This window comes from Erythrolamprus reginae, chromosome 2 (assembly GCF_031021105.1).
Source record: "Erythrolamprus reginae isolate rEryReg1 chromosome 2, rEryReg1.hap1, whole genome shotgun sequence".
Lineage (NCBI taxonomy): Eukaryota > Metazoa > Chordata > Lepidosauria > Squamata > Dipsadidae > Erythrolamprus > Erythrolamprus reginae.
The window spans coordinates 32643086-32659426 of NC_091951.1; the positions used below are offsets into that span (position 1 = coordinate 32643086).

The 16341-nt window shown below is 42.5% G+C and overlaps 1 protein-coding gene across 1 annotated transcript in view; it reads right to left on the minus strand.

The window, feature by feature from the left end:
* Positions 1-9084, minus strand: part of PRRT1 (proline rich transmembrane protein 1) — a 58465-nt gene extending 49381 nt beyond the window's left edge. The window contains exon 1 of the mRNA XM_070737702.1: positions 8903-9084. Within this exon, the coding sequence (XP_070593803.1) occupies positions 8903-8921 (19 nt within the window). The 5' untranslated portion in view covers positions 8922-9084. The remainder of the gene's footprint in view (positions 1-8902) is intronic.
* Between the last annotated feature and the right edge of the window lie 7257 nt (positions 9085-16341).

Genomic DNA, 16341 nt, shown 5'->3' on the forward strand with positions numbered 1-16341 from the left:
CCCGGAACCAATTAAGTTTATAAAACGAGGTATCACTGTATTTTGCCTCAGTCATTATTACAGGCTATAAGGACCCATCTAGCCATCCCAGTTCTGTGACAGCTAATCATCATCATTACAGGTAGTCCTCAATTACAGCAGTTCATTTAGTGAATGACTGTTCAAAGTTATGACAACACTGAAAAAAGCGACTTAAGCTCGCTTTACAACACTTATGACCAAGGTGGCATCCCTACAATCACATGATTAAAATTCAGATGCTTGGCAACTGTATTTATGATGGTTACAGTATCCTGGGGTCACGTGATGCCTTTTAGCCATCTTCTGAAAAAGCAAAATTCCATTGGGAAGCGAGATTCACTTAGCAACCATCTGACTAACATAAGAGCTGCAGAGATTCATTTAACAACGGTGGCGAGAAAAGTAGTAAGAGGGAGTAAAGGTCACTTAACAAATGTCTCACTTAAGCAAGGGAAATTGTGATAGTCTCATCAGTCGAGGGTTACTTGTAGTTTGCCTCCAGTCATCCCTAGCTCAACTGTTTTCTCCTCCTCACTCCTCCTCAACCAAGACAAGACGGAGTGGCTGTCGGTCTTGCACACCAAGGACAATTCCATCTGTTCGTCCATTACCCTGGGGGGGGACTATTGACCCCCTCAGAGAGGGTCTGCAACTTGCGCGTCCTCCTCGATCCACAGCTGACATTGGAACATCATCTTTCGGCTATGGCGAGGGGGGCGTTTGCCCAGGTTCGCCTGGTGCACCAGTTGCGGCCCTATCTGGACAGGGAGTCATTGCTCACGTCCTATCTGGACAGGGAGTCAGTCGCTCATGCCCTCATCACCTCGAGGTTCAATTACTACAACGCTCTCTACATGGGGCTACCTTTGAAAAGTGTTCGGAAACTTCAGATCATGCAGAATGCGGCCACAAGAGCTATCGTGGGGTTTCCTAGATTCGCCCACGTTTCTGCAACACACCGTGGCCTGCGCTGGCTGCCAATCAGTTTCCGGTCACAATTCAAAGTGTTGGTAATGACCTTTAAAGCCCTACATGGCATTGGGCCAGAATACATCCGGAATGGCCTTCTACCGCACCAATCCCAGCGGCCGATAAGGTCCCACAGAGTTGGCCTTCTCTGGGTCCCGTCGACCAAAAAATGTTGTTTGGCGGGCCCCAGGGGAAGAGCCTTCTCTATGGCGGCCCTGGCCCTCTGGAATCAACTCCCCCCAGAGATTAGAACGGCCCCCACCCTCCTTGTCTTTCGCAAATTACTCAAGGCCCACCTTTGTCGCCAGGCATGGGGGAGTTAAGATATTCCTTCCCCTAGGCCATTATAAGTTATGCATGGTATGTTTGCATGTATGTTTGGTTTTTATAATAAGGGTTTTTAATTGTTTTATTAAATTGGATTGTTACATGTTGTTTTTATCATTGTTGTTAGCCGCCCCGAGTCTGCGGAGAGGGGAGGCATGCAAATCCAATAAATAAATAAATAAATTTAAGTTGAATTTTCAGTGAAGGGTTAATCCTAAATCATAACTCCCCCGTCACTTAGCATTACAATGTCTGCCAGAGAATTCCCTCACTGCTTCCCCGAACACAACACGGTCACATTCATGAAATCATGCAGCAACTGAGTTCAACACAAGCTAGACTTTGTATTTTGTGTTAAAATATTAATTAACAATGGGAGGCTTGATATATGAATATCACACGGACAAATTAACACCGCTGGGGAGCCTTCTCTCCTACATTGCAGTTCCTGCAAATAACAACTGCACATCGTCTATATTAAGCTTCTGAGATGTGACTAGGGGGAAAAATCCCACGTTACTAATTCATATTCTCTCTCTCTCTCTCTCTCTCTCTCTCTCTCTCTCTCTCTCTCTCTCTCTCTCTCTCTCTCTCTCTCTCATGCATAGGGATAAAGGTAAAGGTTCCCCTCACACATATGTGTTAGCGTTCCCAACTCTAGGGGGCAGTGTTAGAAATATAGAAACATAGAAGATTGACGGCAGCAAAAGTCCTCATGGTCCTTTCTCATCTACTCTTATACTATTTCCTGTATTTTATCTTAGGATGGATATATGTTTATCCAGGCATGTTTAAATTTAGTTACTGTAGATTTACCAACCACGACTGCTGGAAGTTTGTTCCAAGCATCTAGTACTCTTTCAGTAAAATAATATTTTTTCACGCTACATAGAAACATAGAAGATTGACGGCAGAAAAAGACCTCACGGTCCATCTAGTCTGCCCTTATACTATTTCTTGTATTTTATCTTAGAATGGATCTATGTTTATCCCAGGCATATTTCAGTTCAATTACTGTGGATTTACCAACCACGTCTGCTGGAAGTTTGTTCCAAGCATCTACTACTCTTTCAGTAAAATAATATTTTCTCACGTTACTTCTAATCTTTCCGCCAACTAACAGTTCCATTTTTACTACCGGTGCAATGGTGTCATACGTACCAGTAGGAACCTGATATTGACATACAGGTGCCACCCTCATACACTCTTTTTCACCCTCTGTGTGTGTGCAGAAAGCTTTGCACACGTGCATGGTGTTAAAAACAAGAAAAGGGTGATGTCCAGGCAGATGGTCAGAGCCTCCGCTGCTGCCACTACCAGTTCTCCAAACCAGGGGCTGTGACGCAGTGGGGTTAGTATTGAATATTGAATAGTTTTTATTGTCCTTCCTTCTCTAGTACCTTACTATGATCTGGGGTGGCACAGCAGGTAGAGTGCTGTCCTACAGGCCACTGAAGCTGACTGTAGATCTGCAAGGTCAGTGGTTCAAATCTCATCACTGGCTCAAGGTTGACTCAGCCTTCCATCCTTCCGAGGTGGGTAAAATGAGGACCCGGATTGTGGGGGCAATATGTTGGTTCTGTTAAAAAGTGCTATGGCTAACATGTTGTAAGCCGCCCTGAGTCTAAGGAGAAGGGCGGCATAAAAATAGAATAAATAAATAAAATAAATAAATAAAATAAAATAAAATAAAATAAAATAAATAAAATAAAATAAATAAAATAAATAAAATAAAATAAAATAAAATAAATAAAATAAAATAAAATAAATAAAATAAATAAAATAAATAAAATAAATAAAATAAATAAAATAAATAAAATAAATAAAATAAATAAAATAAATAAAATAAATAAAATAAAATAAAATAAATAAAATAAATAAAATAAATAAAATAAATAAAATAAATAAAATAAATAAAATAAATAAAATAAATAAAATAAATAAAATAAATAAAATAAATAAATAAAATAAAATAAATAAAATAAATAAAATAAATAAAATAAATAAAATAAATAAAATAAATAAAATAAATAAAATAAAATAAATAGTAAATGATCCTTAATTACTTTTAAAATAGGAAATAATGAAACAGTATGTTTTTACCCATAAACACTTTAATCAGTTTAATCATTATCTGGAACTGAACATTTGTAGTAATTAAAGAAAATTGACCTACTTGCCTAATCTGTTATCATACTGAACCTTGTAGGTTCAGTACAAAACCTTAAAATGTTACTGTGCTCCTCAACAAATAATGCTGTCTATCATTTGTCCTTTTTGTGGCTATTCAAATAATGTGACTTAATCAACTGAAAAAGAGTCCAAGCACCTATTACCTTGGTTGGTAAGCCACTCCCATCCAGTCACATGATCTTTAAGCCACCAGCCCCGGTCACACAATTGTCAAACCACTCCCACCTGGTCACATGGCCAGCAAGCCACTCCTACCTGGTCACATGGCCAGCAAGCCACTCCTACCCGGTCACATGATCATCAAGCCATACCCACAAAATAAGCCACGGCCACAGTATGGCAGTAAAAATTTTGGCAGCCCATCACTGCTCCAAACCACCAGTGGTCACTGCTACTGGTACACACAAACTGGGGCGTAACCAGGGGTGGGCTACTGCCCAGACCGGGAGGGGGGGACATGGGGTAGCGAAAGTGGAGCTCCATCCCAGAGCACCCAAATTGCACTGAAAGATGTTGTAAGAAAATGCAGGGCATCCTGCATAAGCCATGCACAAAGTGTGGTAGTAAAAATTTGGTAGCCCTTCACTGGACATATCAGTAGGATTTCACCACTGCCTTCCCATCAAAGGTAGCCACTATTTTTCTACTTGCATTTTATACATGCATTCAAAAGAGGTGCTTGCTATAAGGCAACTCACCTTCCCCAGATGGTTGCACCCCATTTTTCACCAAAATAGGACACCCCTCTAGAGGGTGAATTCATTTTGGTCAACTGGCTTGGTAATATTTTTTTTTTAGGTCATCTTGCTTGATCCTGCCTGCTTTCTATTTCTAGAAAAAAAGGAAGCATCCTAAGGGAGAAAGGGTTTGGGGTTGGGAAAGAGACGTGTAAATGGATTTTTAAATCCATTTTGAAAAAGTTACATATAATACAAGGAGACCAGTGGAGGAGGAAAGAGGGTTGTGTGTGTGAGCTTGAGCAAATACAAAAACCACAAGGATTCCGGTGATAAAAATGGGCCCCTTTGTGGAAATTGTTCTGGAATAGAACAGTCTTATCTCAAAAGTATTAAAATGATGTAGTGTTTAAATAATTGAAAGATGACTCAATACAGAGCGAACACTTACAAGGTCCCTGTTGTTTCCCATCCTTTCACTTTCCTCATTTCTCCTTTGCTACCACGTGAAAAACTGCTATAGTTTATAAGGGGCAATCCAAGAAAAGTGAAGATCTTTATATATCCCAACCATTTAAACAGAATCTTAGGTTTATGCTTAAATCCCTTGTATTCAAGTAGCTACTTAATTAGCACAGATCTGTCTGTCTGTCTGTCTGTCTGTCTGTCTGTCTGTCTGTCTGTCTGTCTATGCAGCCGTGAGAGCTGTTATGGGTGTACCTCGGTTCATCCATATAACATATAAAAAAGTGGTTTTAGGTATTGGATTTGTACCGTTTTTGTTGTGAGCCGCTCCGGGTCTGCGGAGAGGGGCGGCATACAAATCAAATCAAATCAATAAATCAATAAATAAACAAACAAACAAATCTACACTCCACGAGTTGGTGTTTGTTATCACTTATAAAGCCCTACATGGTTTAGGACCAGACAATCTTCAGAACCATCTCCTGCCGCATACCTCCCAGAGATCAATAAGATCAGACAGGCTTGGCCTTCTTTGGGTCCCATTGATTAAGCAATGTAGGTTGGCGGGGCCATGGCGAAGGTCCTTCTCTGTGGTTGCCCCATCTCTATGGAACCAACTCCCTCCCCGGATGTCCATTCTGCTCCCCACCTACTGGCCTTCCAAAAGGCAATGAAGACCTGGCTTTGCCTGTGGGTCGTGAATACTACGATCTGTCACGGCCAAATTACGTTGCTAGGTTAGGTATGTATGCTGGGTAGATTGGATTGTTGTAATGGGATTTTATTGTTTTTATTTTTTAATGAGTTTATTATTAATATTGACTTCTTCTGTTATTGGATTATATTGTGTTTTTATATTGTTGTAAGCAGTCCTGAGTCCCATGAGATTGGGCGGCATAGAAGTCAAATAACAAACAAACAAACAAACAAACAAATAAATAAATAAATAACATCTATCTATCTATCTATCTATCATCTCTGTCTCTCTTATCTATCTATCTATCTATCTATCTATCGATCTATCATCCACTTATCTATCTATCTATCTATCTATCTATCTATCTGTCTATCTATCTATCTATCTATCTATCTATCTAATCTATCTATCTATCATCCACCATCCATTCAATATATCATCTACCATCTATCATCTACCATCTACATCTGTCTGTCTGTCTATCTGTCTGTCTGTCTGTCTGTCTGTCTATCGCATCCCTTTCTCCCTCCCTTTATCCACCCATCCACCCACTCATCCATCCATCCATCCACCATCTATCAATCCATATCTACTATATCTATCTGCCTATCCATATCTGTCTGTCTCTCTGTCTGTCTATCTCATCCCTCCCTCCCTCTAGCCACTCATCCATTCATCCATCCACTCATCCATCCATCCATGCATATCTACTATCTGTCTGTCTTTCTGTCAATAATGATGATGATGACGACGACGATGACAACAACAACAACAACAACAATAATAATAATGCTTAGGCAGGAAACCCTACACTACTTCAGACAAATGGTTATCCAACATCTTAAAAACTTCCTGTGTTGGAGCATTTACAACTTCTGAAAGGAAACTGTTCCACTGACTAGTTGCTCTAACTGTCAGGAAATTTCTCCTTAGTCCCAATTGCTTCTCTCCTTGTTTAGTTTCCACCCACTGTTTCTTGTTCTATCCTCAGGTATTTTGGAGAATAGCTTGGACTCCCTCCATTTTTGTTACCCATACAGTCCGAGCCAGCATACACACTGAACCGAGAATTCACCAACTTATGTTTTCATTTGTCATGTTTGCAAACACCCGGCCAGACTATCCACAAATGTCTGACTATCCACAACTGCCAGATGTCTTTCACAACCCCCTCCTCAGCCCCCCCACACACTCACAACAACATCCAAACGCAACACACACACAGGACCCCTCAGCGTCCAACTTGCTCGAAATCCCAATCCTGCACAAACAGACCCAAATTCCTCACATGCACACAAGGCCAGGGACAAATGCCATCTGCATCCCATTCAAAAACTGCAGCGTTTGTCTGTTTCCCACATATTTTTGGGGTACCCAAATTTCAAGCACACTGACAATTTCCTATGAAATCTTAAAACCCGATGCTCCGTGTTTTGTTTTGGTTTCCCCCCCCCCAGGTCTCTGCCTATCATGACAACATCCCCATTCGAGACCAAGGTACAAAGAATAAATTAGAGTTACAGTACTTTATAATATGTAAATAGATATATTGCTCTTAAGTTAAAATGGTATACTGTACAGAAAATATGCCCCATCTTGGTGGAAGGCTATGAATGATGTTTAGTGGTAGGCACGTTGAGCATTGAGCTCATTTTTGTGTGTTGTGTGAATGTTTTATTATTGCTATAAAAACCAAGAAAAAAAACGTTATTAAAAAAATGACATCATCCCCATTGTCACTCTCTGCTAGCTGCACAACCTACATAGAAACATAGAAGATTAACGGCAGAAAAAGACCTCATGGTCCTTTCTAGTCTGCCCTTATGCTAATTCCTGTATTTTATCTTAGGATGGATATATGTTTATCCCAGGCATGTTTAAATTCAGTGACTGTGGATTTACCAACCACATCTGCTGGAAGTTTGTTCCAAGCATCTACTACTCTTTCAGTAAAATAATATTTTCTCACATTGCTTCTGATCTTTCCCCCAACTAACTTCAGATTGTGCCCCCTTGTTCTTGTGTTCACTTTCCTATTAAAAACACTTCTCTCCTGAACCTTATTTAAACCTTTAACATATTTAAATGTTTCGATCATGTCCCCCCTTTCCCTTCTGTCCTCCAGAGTCCAGACTATACAGATTGAGTTCATTAAGTCTTTCCTGATAGGTTTTATGCTTACTACCTTCCACCATTTTTGTAGCCCGTCTTTGGACCCGTTCAATTTTACCAATATCTTTTTGTAGGTGAGGTCTCTAGAACTAGGTTGACTCAGCCTTCCATCCTTCCGAGGTGGGTAAAATGAGGACCCAGATTGTGGGGGCAATATGCTGGCTCTGTTAAAAAGTGCTATTGCTAACATGTTGTAAGCCGCCCTGAGTCTAAGGAGAAGGGCGGCATAAAAATTGAATAAATAAATAAATGAACACACTATTCCAAATGTGGTCTCACCAGCCCTCTATGCAGCGGGATCGCAATCTCCCTCTTCCTGCTTGTTATACCTCTAGCTATGCAGCCAAGCATTCTACTTGCTTTCCCTACCGCCTGATTGCACCGTTCACCCATTTTGAGACTGTCACTTTGAACATTTCGAAACCTCACACACTATTTATTTATTAATTAAATTATGTATTTATATTTCCATGCCGGCCCAACTCCCTAGGGACTCACAGCAAAAATAGACGCGGATCAATATATATATATAAAAAACAACCCTTTCCATTTCAAATAATGGCAGTCGATTCCTCACACTTCAAGGCGCATCATCCCGAGTAACGTGCACACGTGCGCCAGCCCCTTGTGGAAACCATGACATCCACGCAAAAAACATCTGATCGGGCTGCCGCTTTTCCCCCCTTCCAACCTTTCGCTTCCTTTGATCGCCGCGAGACAAAGCCACGCGCGATAATAATAATAATAATAATAATAATAATAATAATAATAATAATAATAATAATAATAATAATAATAATAATAATTTAAAAACACAACAAAATCCGCAAGTCGCAAAAGCGGGCCTCATCCATTTCGCAGATCCCGGCTAAGGATGCTTTTTTTTTGGAGGGGGGGGCGATATTCTGCACCCCACCCACTCCCCAAACTGCTTTCCTTTAAGTGACATCCCTGCACGCCACGTGCGGCGCATCCTTGCAGAGATGCAACCGCCACCCGCACACACACACATATATTAAATTTCCAGAGACGTAGCTGCATCCGTTCCCTTTCCCACTCGGGGCATTCAAAAACGGGCTTTCTCCCCCGATCCACACTTAAAAATGTTCCAAAATTGGCCCCTTCCCCGTGCATGCAAACCCCCCCCTCTCTCTTCCCCTCCTTCGTCCATGCACCTCCGAGGTCGCGTGGAAATCCACGCGTGCCATTCTGCAAAGCCCCGCGCGCACCGGCTTGGTTCCTTTCCCCCCTATGGGGGGGAAGGTGGAGATGGGGGCGGGCGTGGAGGGGTCCACAGTGGCACGCACGCGCGCGCGATCCCCTCCCACGCGTGTTTCCACCCCCCTCTCCAGTTCCCCTCCCAGAGCGGCTTCTCCTTTACCTGTTTTCTCCGAGGACATCGCGGTGGCTTTGACGAGGCGGCTGCCAACCCGGAGGGTGGATTTGGGGAGAGCGGGAGGGGTGGGTTGGGGGGGTGAGTAGAAAACCTGAGATGGGAGGGAGGATTTTCTGCGTCAGCCCCCTTTTTTCCCCAAACGCGCCTTCCTCTCCCTCCCTCCTCGCACCCCCCCCTCCAGAAAACCACGCGGTCCTGGCTTTGCAAAGATGCGGTTGCCAATTATGGAGCGGGGAGGAAAACGGAGCAAATTTAAAGGAACAGGCGGATCGCCTCGCCTTCCCCATCACCACGCGTTATATTGGGCTCAAGCACTGTTAATCTCTTAATAGATTAACAGTGTTGGAAGGGTCCTTGCAGGTCATCTAGTCCGACCAAGCAGGAGACCCTATATCTGCTTCTACCTAGGGTCGAATTCACAATCTCCTGATTGCTTTTCTCTCCCCCCCTTAAGGTCGGGGAAGGGTCAGACTCTGTGTTTTTGCTCTGCCCCAACAGGACGCACCCATTGGCATAACACACCAGACATCCTGATTGTGGAGAAAAGGAAAGTATGGATCATCGACATCACAATCCCAGGGGACAGCAGAATTGAGGAGAAGCAGCTAGAGAAATTAGTGAAATACGAAGATCTAAAAATCGAGCTGCAACGACTCTGGCATAAGCCCATGAAAGTGGTCCCAGTGGTACTTGGCACGTTGGGAGCAATGCCAAAGGATCTCAGCGGGCATTTGAAAACCATCGGAATTGACAAAATCTCCATCTGTCAATTGCAAAAGGCCGCTTTATTGGGATCGGCAAACATAATTTGCCGCTACATCACGCAGTCCTAGGTGCTTGGGAAGCGCCTGACTGGTGACAAAATATGAAATCCAGCATAGTGATCTTGTTTGCTGTGTTGTATTGACAACAATAATAATAATGATGATGATGATGATGCAGCAAGGGAAGAACAAAATGAGAGACACAGCTATGTTTGTCCAGAAGGGTGTCAGGATCCTTACATTGCTCTGAGGCTGATTAAAAGACCCTTAAGAGGCCCTTCCAAATTTTGGATCTCTCCAGGTGATTTTGGCTGCTCCAGGATTTGTCACACTTGACCGTTTTGGCACCCTCTCCAAGGTCACGTGGTTTACATTTGTGTAGCATTAGTCTCCGAGTCTGCGGAGAGGGGCAGCATACAAATCTAAATAATAAATAAATAAATAAATAAATAAATAATTTAGACTTATATACCGCTTCACAGTGCTTCACAGCCCTCTCTTAAGCGGTTTACAGAGAGTAAGAATATGACATCAACCTATCAGGTCCTTATTTTACTGACCTTGGAAGGATGGAAAGCTGAGTCAACCTACTGCCAAACTGCTGGCAGCCAGTGATCAGCAGATGTAGCTTGCAGTACTGCACTCTAATCACTGCACCACCGAGGCTCTTATTTGGATGCTTGACAAGGGACTCGGAGGGCAGGACAAGAAACAATGGATGGAAACTTAATCAAGGAGAGAAGCAGCCTGGAATTAAGGAGAAAGTTCCTAAGAGGGAGGACAATGAATCAAGTGGAACAGCTTTGCCTTCAGAAATTGTGGGTGCTTTTAGCACTGGAGGTTTTTAAGGAGTTACAGCTGAAATGGTATTGGTCTGTGATGACAAACCTATTCCATTTATGCCACAGGTGACACACGGAGCCATATCTGAAGGCACATGAGATATTTTATTCATTTATTTGTATTTATTTGTTTTGTCAAGTACGTATTGGTGGTATGCATATATATTATTTATATACATGTCCTATGTCAGGTCCAGTGCACATCTACCCACTGGCCAGCTGATTTTCTGCCTCCCAGAGGGCGAGGGGAGGCCATTTTGATCCTCCCCAGACTTTTTATAATGTATTTTTAAATTATTTTTTTTTTCAATTTTTTAACATTAGATTTGTATCTATATTTTATTGCTATTGTGTTGTGAGCCGCCCTGAGTCTTTGGAGAGGGGCGGCATAGAAATCTAATAAATCATCATCATCATCATCATCATCATAATAATAATAAAAATGAAAGCCTCTGGAGTCTGTGGGCAGCGAAAAACAGGCCCAATGGGCCTACCAGAAGTTTATTTATTTATTTATTATTTAGATTTGTATGCCGCCCCTCTCCGCGGACTCGGGACGGCTAGTTCAGAAGTTCAGAAATGAACTTTCGGTAGGCCCATTGGGCCGTTTTTTGCCTTTCTCAGGCTTTACGAAAAGCTTCCTGAAGCCTGGAAATGGCAAAAAACAGCCCAACAGGCCTACCAGAAGTTCACCTGGGTCCGTTTTTTGCCATCCCCAGGCTCCAGGGGCTTTCCTGAAGCTCGGGAAGGGCGAAAAATTATCCAACTGGCCTGCTGGAAGTCCAGAGGCTTCAGTGAGGCCCGCGCACATGCGTATGGGGACCAGCCGGGGAGTTGTGCGTGCATGTGCGGGGGGAAGGCATTGTATTATGAGTGTGGGCATACACATATGCGCCCTTTTGGCCCCCGAGCAAAAAAATGTTTGCCATCACTGGTATAGGTTCTCCTGCTTGAGCAAGGGGCTAGATTAGAAGATCTCTAAGGTCCCTTCCAGATTCTATTCTATTCTATTCCTATTTAATTAATTTAATTTAATTTATTAGATTTGTATGCCACCCCTCTCCGTGGACTCGGAGTCTTCTGATAGCCAACAATCTGGGTCCTCATTTTACCGACCTTGGAAGGATGGAAGGCTGAGTCAACCTACTGAGATATTCGATCTGTGGGCAGCCGGTGATCAGCAGAAGTAGCCGAGCTTCGGTAGCACAAGCCTATAATCCAGGGTGTTGTGGAGGCTGAGACTGGTATGGATAGCTCACAGGTTTGAGGCTGCCGGGAATTATCGGCCAGTGAAGTACCAAGGGCCAGGAGAAACTTACCCTTAAGTCTCCGGGGGTGAACTGATCCATGTCAGAGATGTAATGAACGAAGTCAATGGGGAAGGCAGATTCACTTAACAACCATGTTTCTAATTTAAGAACCGCAGTGATTTGCTTCACAACAGTGGTAAGAAAATCGGGAAAAACTCACCTAACAAATTTCTCGCTTAGCAATATCAATGTTGGGCTCAATTGTGGTCATAAATCAAGGATTACTGGTACTTTAGAAATGCATGACGGTTTCCTTTTGAATGGCCTTATTCCCCATGGCGTTGTCTCCAGGCACACAATTAGTCAGAGATAATTCCTTAAGTCTTCACTGTCTCCACGTGTCTTAGTTTGTTTTTTAAAAAACCATCATTGCTTCAGTTAAAATTATGAATGGAAAGCTCAAATGTTGAAAATAAAGCTGTAATCTTGGACAATCAGTAGCCAAGACAATTGCACATCTTGAAAAGATTTGAGTGTGTGTAACTGTAGCACATGAACTATCCTTAGTATTGCTCATTATAGGATTAAATTTTTTGACAATTGAAAAAACGGAAGCAATCCATGGTTAGCCAACACACTAAGAAGCTCCAGATGCATTTTCTATAAGCCACCTATTAAAAGCTTTGCAAGGATGATCTATTATTGAAATCTTGTACCTTCCAAAGACATATTCAGAATCTCAGAAAATCAAGTAGATATGATTTGTATTGCTGAGGAAAGAAAGGGAGCCACATCAATAAAGCCCAGTTTAGCAATAACCCTTAAACTAATACAGTAATACCTCGTCTTACGAACTTAATTGGTTCCCGGAGGAGGTTCGTAAGGCGAAAAGGAGGTGGGGAGTCCCAATAGGGAATTCCATGGGTGGAGCTTTGACGTCACAAAGACGTCCTTCCTGGCCAGCCAAAACGTGGCCGGCCAGGAAGGATGTCTTTGTGACGTCAAAGCTCCGCCCATGGAATTCCCTATTGGGATTCCCCACCTCGTTTTCAGCCTCCCGACCGGCCCGACAGCTCCGCGGCTCTTTTGAAAAGCTAACAGCCGGGCGGCAGGGCTTCTCAGCATCCTCCTGAACCTGAACGCCGCCCCCGAACTTTTGCTGAACTTCCGGGTCCGGCGTTCGGGAGAACGCCAAGAAGCCCCCCGGCTGTTTCAAAAGGCGACAGCCGGGCGGCGGGGCTTCTCGGCAGCCACCTGAACCCGAACTTTTGCCAAACTTCCGGGTTTGGGGTTCAGGCGGTGGGTTCGTAAGATGGAAAAAGTTCGGAAGAAGAAGCAAAAAATTTCCGAACCCTGGGTTCATATCTTGGATTGTTCGTATGGCGAGGGATTCGTATCACGAGGTACCACTGTATACCACTTCTACAGTATCCTACAGCCCTCCCTGAGCAGTTTAGAGTCAGTCTATTGCCCCCAACAATTTGGGTCCTCATTTTACTGACTCAGGAGGAAGGTTGAGTCAACCTTCAGCAGGTCAGGATCGAACTCTTGTCAATGGGCAGAGTTAGCCTGCAATGCTGCATTCCAACCACTACACCACCATCGTTCCTCAGTTGGTCTAGTGCAGTGGTTCTCAACTTTCCTAATGCCGCGACCTCTTAATACAGTTCTTCATGTTGTGGTGATCCCAACCATAAAAGAATAAAATTGTTAGGAAACTCAGGGGTGGGTTCTAACTTACCTCACTTCATCTGCGCTTAATCCCTCACTGCCTTCATGGTTCATCTTTTGCGGATTTGCTACTTCACGGGTTTTCAAAGGGGGCTTAAATCCATTAAAATTTTTAAATCCATTAAAAATTCATCAAATTCTTCTACAGTACTACTGTACTCTATTAAAGAAACTGGTAGGATACCACATGTAGTTCCAGCTGAGAAACATTATAGAATGAGTGTTTAATGTAAAGGGTGGGTTTTAAAAGTCCAAATACTCGTTAAATACATAAAAAACTCTCTTTCCTCTACTTCACGGAAATTCTTTTTTAAAGGGTAGTCTTGGAACGCATCCCCCGAGTGTATATACACACACACACACTGCTCAAAAAAATAAATAAAGGGAACACTTAAACAACACAATATAACTTCAAGTAAATCAAACTTCTGTGAAATCAAACTGTCCACTTAGGAAGCAACATTGATTGACAATCAATTTCATTTTGTTGTGGATCTGCTTGGAGACGGATAGAGGAGTGGTGTCTCAGTTCCTAAAACCATTGGAAATATGTTTTCCAATGGTCTTATGTGACCCCTAGGAAAGAGTCATTTGACCCCTAAAAGGGTCGCGACCCACAGGTTGAGAACCGCTGGTCTAGTGGTTAAGGCATCAGACTAGAAATCAGGAAACTATGACTTTTAGTCTTATTTTAACCATCAAAGCCGGTTGGATAACTTCAGACCAATCACCAGATCTAGTGTATTACTTTAGCCATGAAAGCCAGCTGGATGACTTTGGGTCAGTCCCCCTCTCTCAGCTGAACTCACCTCACAGGGTTGTTATTATGGGAGAAATAGTCTAAATGCTATTGCCATTAAGTATATTTGTGAATGTGATAGCCTCAAAAACATCTAGACCAGTGTTGGCGAACCTTTTTGGCACCAGGTGTCAAAATGGGAGTGTGAATGGGAAGGAACACCAGAAAACAGAAGAACTCCCCAGCCCGCATGTTAGTACATATCCTACTTTGGGGTTACCATACAGTAAATTAACAAAGTTAGTCTATGTAAGTAGACTGTATCTTTAAGAACTTTTACTGGTTGACCATAAGAGGGCGCCAGCACCGTTCCCTTTGGGGGGGAGTTACTTTGAAATATCTTTGCTTGTGAGCTGTATTATTTTTGCTGTGTGCGGTTTGTGATCTATTGTTAATATTGTTGTATATGTGCAGGAGTACCGGAAACTGGAAGAGCAGTTCCCCAGCTCAGATACGCATGGAAGGAACCTGAGTTTGCGGTTTCCAGTGTGCACATGCATGCTAGTCAGTTGGTCTTCCGGTTTCTGGTGCATATGCGAAGACCAGCTGACCGGCAGGCATGCTCGTACCAGAAACTGGAAGACCAGCTTTCCAGCTTGCACATGCACACCAAGAAGTTTCTCTTCTGGTTTCTGATGCTCCCATGTGCGTGTTGACCAGCTGACCGGTGCGGATGTGTGTGCCGGAACCCAGAAATGCAACGGACAACAGCTGACGTACCCAGAGATGGCTCTGCATGCCACTTCCAGCACATGTGCCATATGTTCACCATCAAAACAGTCAAAACATTGACTGTATTTTAAAATATATATGGGGATTTTCATTTAGAATTTTAACTATTAGATTTGTACGCATATTTATTATTGTATTGTATTTTGTGAGCTGTCCCGAGTCCTTGGAGAAGGGTGGCATACAAGTCTAATAAATATTAGTATTATTAATAATAATAATAATAATAATAATAATAATAATAATAATAATACTGTAATAATAATAATAATAGGGACTTCCGACTTCAGACTGACCGAATTCTGAAGCATAACACACCAGACATTGTGATCGTGGAGAAAAAGAAAGTATGGATCATCGACATCGCAATCCCAGGAGACAACAGAATTGAGGAGAAGCAGCTAGAGAAATTAGTGAAATACGAAGATCTAAAAATCGAGCTGCAACGACTCTGGCATAAGCCCGTGAAAGTGGTCCCAGTGGTACTTGGCACGCTGGGCGCAGTACCAAAGCATCTCAAGCGGACATTTGAAAACCATCGGAATAGACAAAATCTCCATCTGTCAATTGCAAAAGGCCGCTTTACTGGGATCGGCAAACATAATTCGCCGCTACATCACGCAGTCCTAGGTGCTTGGGAAGCGCCCGACTGGTGATGAAATACGAAATCCAGCATAGTGATCTCGTTTGCTGTGTTGTACTGACATAATAATAATAATAATAATAATAATAATAATAATAATAATAATTCCAGCAGACTTCCAGCAGACGTGGTTGGGAAATCCACAGTAACTGAATTTAAACATGCCTGGGATAAACATATATCCATTGTAAGATAAAATACAGGAAATAGTAAAAGGGCAGACTAGATGGACCATGAGGTCTTTTTCTGCCGTCAGTCTTCTATGTTTCTATGTTTCTTATAATAATAATATCTAGACCTCCCTCCCCAGTGGAAGCTAGGGGACTAGGGGACTCTGGACATTCACTGACTTTCAGTCCTAATTTAAGAAGTAAAAAGAGAAAAAAATCCCAGAAGGATGTGTCAAATCACTTCGGCACTGTTACCTAGGAAACGGCATGAACCTCTCAGTGAATCAAGAATCAAGATTGACTTGAAGGTAGACAACAACAAAAAATCCCAACTTTTTTTCTTCTTGGATTCTACATCTATCACCGTCTCAATTCCAGGCTGTCAACCAAGATATGTTTTAGCAGGTTCTTCCAACAGATTGAAGCAGAAGAGATGGGCTCAATAGTTCTGCAAGTTTGGTGTTACTCCAAGGATTGCTTGTGTCTGTTTTTCTTC